Genomic DNA, 5,715 nt, shown 5'->3' on the forward strand with positions numbered 1-5,715 from the left:
GATCTCTGTGACCCACACCCTATTCGTGCACTCCCTCCCCTTTTGAAAATCGCTAATAAAAACTTGCTGGTTTTACAGCTCGGGGAACATCACGGATCCTGCCGACATGTGATGTCTCACCCAGACACCCAGCTTTAAATTTCTCTCTCTTGTGCTCTTTCCCTTTATTTCTCAAACCAGCTGAGACACTTAGGAAATAGAAAAGAACCTATGTAACCATCAGGAGCGGGTTCTCCCAATAGGCACACACCTGTAGTCCTAGCTACTTGGGAAGTTGAGGTGGGAGGATCCCTTGAGCCCAGGAGTTTGAGGTTACAGTAAGCTATGATTGTGCCATTGCAGTCTAGACTGGATGATAGAGTGAGACCCTGTCTCTAAAAAAAAAAAAAAAAAAAATTGTTAATAAAGAATTCATACTGACACTAACAAAAATAAACTTTAAAATGGTAGAGGTGAGTGGGGAAAAGTGAAACCTCTGCTTTACAGAATACCAACGAATAAATGTAGGAAGAATTTTTTAATCAGCCTTCAATAACCACTAGAATAATAACTGATTCAGGCAGCGATGATCAATAGATTATAAAACCTTTGGATGAAAGATTGTTGGAGAAAAGGATATTCATATATCTCAAAATATCATTAATAAAATAACAGGTTATTTATTAATTACAAAGGGAAAAGGTATAGTGAAGAAATCTGATGGGTACCCTTTTCAACCAGATAATCAAATTTGGCATCCCCAGCTATGTGAAATTGATATCACATCCCTCCTGATGTGATGCACTGGGAAGGATCCATCACCTACATATCTGTGGTATATTCCTGGTATCGACGAAAAGAGTCAAACTCTGTAAAATATTTGAAGAGATTTATTCTGAGTTAAATATGAGTGACCATGGCCCATGACACAGCCCTCAGAAGGTCCTGAGAACATGTGCCCAGGGTGGTCAGGGTACAGCTTGGTTTTATATATTTTAGGGAGGCATGAGACATCAATCAAATACATTTAAGAAATGCATTTGTTGGTTTGGTTTAGAAAGGTGGGACAACTCAAAGGAGGGTCTTCCAGGCTACAGGTAAATTTAAACATTTTCTGGTTGATAATTGGTTGAGTTTATCTGAAGACCTGGGATTAATGGAATGTTCAGGTTAAGATAAAGGATTGTGGGACCAAGTTTTATTGTGCAGAGGAAGCTCTCAGATAACAGACTTCACAGAGAGAGCAGGTTGTAAAATGTTTCTTATCAGACCTAAAAGGGTGCCTGGCTTTTAGTTGATTATCTCGTGGATCTGGAAAGGAAGGAAAACAAAGGGGGAAGGGGATTCTGTATAGCATGTGGATTTTTCTCACAAGAGACTTCGCAGGGCAATTTCAAGGCGTGGCAAGGAAGTGTATTTTGGGGTTAAATATTTTTTCCGTGCCTCATAATGTTGTGCTGGAGTCATATTGAAAAGCAATTCACAATATACAGGGTCAAATAAAACCCATCTGATGAGAATCCATGGTTTGTAGGGCATGAATCCCCAGACCCCTTAGGTAGGAATTTGGGCAAGATTAAAAAAATCAGAGCTTAGTCCTCATTGGCAATGATGTTTGGAGGAAATAGCAGAGTCCAAATTGAAAGACATTATGCAAAACAGCATAAGTGTCCCCTCCACCCACACTCTATTCCTGTAGGAAAGGATACTTGATACTTCAAAAATGTCCATGTCATAAAAGACAAAAAAGGAAAGAGACAAAAAGAAACATTGTTGGGAGAATTAGGGAGATTTAGGAACTGTATATGTTATATAATAGTAATATATTTCTTGAGTGTAATAATTGTATTCTAATTATATAGGAGGATGTTTTGTTCTCAGAAGATTGCATCTCTGGCCGGGTGCAGTGGCTCATGCCTGTAATCTCAGCATTTTGGGAGGCTGAGGCGGGTGGATCACGAGGTCAGGAGATCGAGACTATCCTGGCTAACACGGTGAAACACCGTCTCTACTACAAAAAAAAAAAAAAAATGCCTGTAGTCCCAGCTACTCGGGAGGCTAAGGCAGGAGAATGGCATGAACCTGGGAGACGGAGCTTGCCTTGAGCCGAGATTGCGCCACTGCACTCCAACCTGGGTGACAGAGCGAGACTCCGTCTCAAAAAAAAAAAAAAAGAGAGAATCCTAAATCTTTAGGGATGAAGTGTCATGATGTCTGCAACTAATTCTCAGATGGTTCAGGAAAAAATGTCTGTGTCTGTGGAGGAGGAGGAAGAAGAGAAATATGGCAAAATATTAACAATTGGTTATCTAGATAAAGAATATATTAGTGGGTCATTGTACTTTTCTTGTGACTTTTAGGAAGATTTAAAATTTTTCCAAAGAAAGTTGAAGACAGATTTTAATTACAATAAAATTTTAAAATGAAATAACATTTATTCTGTCTTATTGCTTTAGGTGAAATCCTTAACCCTGTTTGTCACCCATTATCCACCAGTTTGTGAGCTAGAAAAAAATTACTCACACCAGGTGGGGAATTACCACATGGGATTCTTGGTCAGTGAGGATGAAAGCAAACTGGATCCAGGTATGAAATATTCCTGCGGTTGGTACAAATATTGGTTTTCATGTTTGATAACTCAAAGTTTGTTGGAACATGAACTTACTGCTTATTAATAATGAAAGCTGTGAATGTGAGCTATAAATAACATTTGTCAAGATTCATTTTTGCTAAGCTTTAGGTCAAGTAGAATTTACATTTATCCATGCTATCTCTGAGTCCTTCTCTGGTCTTCCTTGTCTCATTTGTCGTGGCAGCCCTTTTCTCTTTTTTTACAGGAATAGGGTGTGGGTGGAGGGGGCACTTAGGTTTTCCTCTTAGTGCCTTGTACTCTTACATGATTCATCTCAGTATAGATGACAGTCAACTGCAGAATATAATTAGTCATCTTTTAAAAATGCCCAATATTTTCCCCAAAATATCATTTAACTTACTAAGGGCCATATACTGTACTGGACATAGGTTTTTATTTTAATATTATAAGGAAACTGAATCTCAGACAGGTAAAGTGGTTTGACCATGTCAACCACTTAGATGGGGGCTAAAATGAGCCTAGAATTCACTTCTGCTTCTGGGTACTCTTCTGTGCCCCTCTGCTGGAGCTGATATGAAGGAAATCTGCAATATTTTTCCTAGTCTTTCCAGTTACTGGTGTCACAGAAATGAGACATTTTATGAAAAAGAACACCATTAGCCAATAGCAATAAATTTAAGTGCCGTAAGTAATATAGTAGACTTTAGCATTTTTTTTTTCTGTTCAGTAGTAATTGTTTTAAGCCACCAGCCTGTAGACCTGTGGTGGTTTGCGCAATTGGTATGCTACAATGGAAAATCCATCATGCAAGATATCTCAGAGTCCAAATTTTATTTTGGAAAAGTAATAGGGATGGACCTGAAAAAGAAATCAGGCAACTGGCCCAAATGAAACAAAGCACTAGGCCTAAGATAAATGTAGTGTTAGGCAGTTCCTGCTTTTCACTACCATGCAGTCTTGAAAAACACATCATAAATTCTCTCATGGAGGTAGTTTTGTATCTATTAATCTGCAACTAGGGTGACAAGAGGAGACTTAAGCTAAAACCCTTGGGACAAAGAGAATAGAGTTCACCAATAGGGAAGAGGAGGAGTCAGTGCCACTAAAAAACATTTGATGTGAACTGAAAACTAACCCAGAGCATTGTACCTTTCCCTTAAATGTTCTGGGCATTTTATTTTATTAATTTTAATTTTTGAGTTTTGTTGAGATGGTGCATCACTGTCATCCAGGCTGGAGTGCAGTGGCACGATCACAGCTCACTGCAGCCACAACCTCCCAGGCCCAGGTGATCCTCCCATGTCAGCCTCCCCAGTAGCTGGGACTACAGGCGCACACCACCATGCCTGGCTGATCTTTGTATGTTTTGTAGAGACAGGCTCTCACTATGTTGCCCAGGCTAGTCTCAAACTCTTGAACTCAAGTGATCCTCCTGCCTTGGCCTCCCAAAGTGCTGGGATTAGGGGGATGAGCTACCTTGCCTGGCTGATTTTAATTTTTATCAGTGAACGTAATTTTTAAAATTTAGTGGTGCTAAAAGGCTCCACCTGACAAGCTTCCATCCCTTGTCCTTCCCCATCCTAGTCCCAAGGCAACGACTTTCAACACTTTTCCCCATTTCTGTTGTATTTCTAAGTAATATGCATATTTTCCTGTCCCTTGATTCATGAAGTTGACTATTGTCATTGTGTTAATTGAGAATCTTCAGTTTTCCCTTCCTCTGTCCTTCCAATGTAGTCATTTCACATTTATTGTATGTCATTCATATTTGCTATTTTCATTATTATTGCCATGCTAAGTATTGCTTACTGATGAACCAAGTATGAGACAAGTACATTTCTTTTACAATGTTTTCTATTTTCTCAAAAATAAGAATTGACTGTCCTTATTTTTTCATTTTGTTTTGTTTTTGAGTCTATAGCTGAATCTTCCTGTACCCTCCAATAGCCTCGTAAAATGCCTCTCTAGATGTGTTTCCACACAACTGAGCCTACTGGTTCCCATTTGTCCCACTGGGGCCCTTCCTCCTTTAGCCCTTTTTCCTCCTGCTCATCTGAAGTGGCTGATGTCTGGGCCTGCTGCGCAGCTGTCATCCCGAGCCTGCCTTGCCGGCATCCTAGGAGTTCCCTTACCCCTCTTCTAAGCATGTGATTTCAAGGAACAAAACACTCGGTCTCACAGTGGCTCAGACAAAAGTATGCAGTATGTATAATCCCATGTTCCATGAACTCCAGAGGAAGAGTGGGCTTCAGCGCCTCCTTTTTGCAATTCCCAGGCTCTATCTTCCTGCCTGGCCAGTTTTATCACCAGGCTAGTGACAATGACTGCAGCCCTTCCTGGCATCATGTCCAGAATGTCCAAAGGAAGAAAAGAGACAAGGATTTCCTATTAACTCTTTCTTAGAACAAGGGAACTTTTTCTCAGATGCTTTCCAGTATCTCACGATTGCCTCATCGCATTTTCAGAATTGAGTAACAGGCTCCTTCCTAAACCACTCCTTAGCAGAGGATGGCAGGGGCGACTTTAATGGGCCTAGGTGAATCAGGATCCACTTCTGGAGCTGGCTTTGAAGACCCAGTCCTCTGAGTTAAATGATTAGGGAGTTAATTCCTTATAAAACCAAGGTTTTCTTAGGGGTGGGATAAATGTTGAATTAGGCTACTACTAATATCAACTAAAGGAGGTAAAAGTTTTGAGATTTTTCATGAATGAAAATGTTTCACATGCTTGTTGGCCATGTGTTTGTTGTCTTTTGAAAAGTATCTGTTCATATCTTTTGCCTTTTTAATGGGTGTGGTTTTTTCTTATAAATGTATGTAAGTTCCTTGTAGATGCTGGATATTAGATCTTTGTCGGATGCATAGTTTGCAAACATTTTCTCCCATTCTGTACGTTGCCTGTTTACCCTGTTCATAGTTTCTTTTGCTGTGCAAAAGCTCTATAGTTTAATTAGGTCCCATGTGTCAGTTTTTGCTTTTGTTGCAATTGCTTTTGGCCTCTTAGTCATGAAATCTTTGCCCATTCCTGTGTCCAGAATTGTAAAAGCAAAACATCACTGATTATTAGAGAAATGCAAATCAAAACCACAATGAGATACCTTCTCACACCAGTCAGACTAGCTATTTTTTTTTTTTTTTTTTTTT

The 5,715-nt window shown here is 39.6% G+C and overlaps 1 protein-coding gene across 1 annotated transcript in view; it reads left to right on the forward strand.

Moving 5' to 3' along the window:
- MSH3 (mutS homolog 3) overlaps positions 1 to 5,715 on the forward strand; it is a 228,733-nt gene that overhangs the window by 211,962 nt on the left and 11,056 nt on the right. Inside the window, exon 22 of the mRNA XM_011934338.1 lies at positions 2,436 to 2,583. Within this exon, the coding sequence (XP_011789728.1) occupies positions 2,436 to 2,583 (148 nt within the window). The remainder of the gene's footprint in view (positions 1 to 2,435; positions 2,584 to 5,715) is intronic.

Source organism: Colobus angolensis, unplaced genomic scaffold (assembly GCF_000951035.1).
Source record: "Colobus angolensis palliatus isolate OR3802 unplaced genomic scaffold, Cang.pa_1.0 Scaffold134, whole genome shotgun sequence".
Lineage (NCBI taxonomy): Eukaryota > Metazoa > Chordata > Mammalia > Primates > Cercopithecidae > Colobus > Colobus angolensis.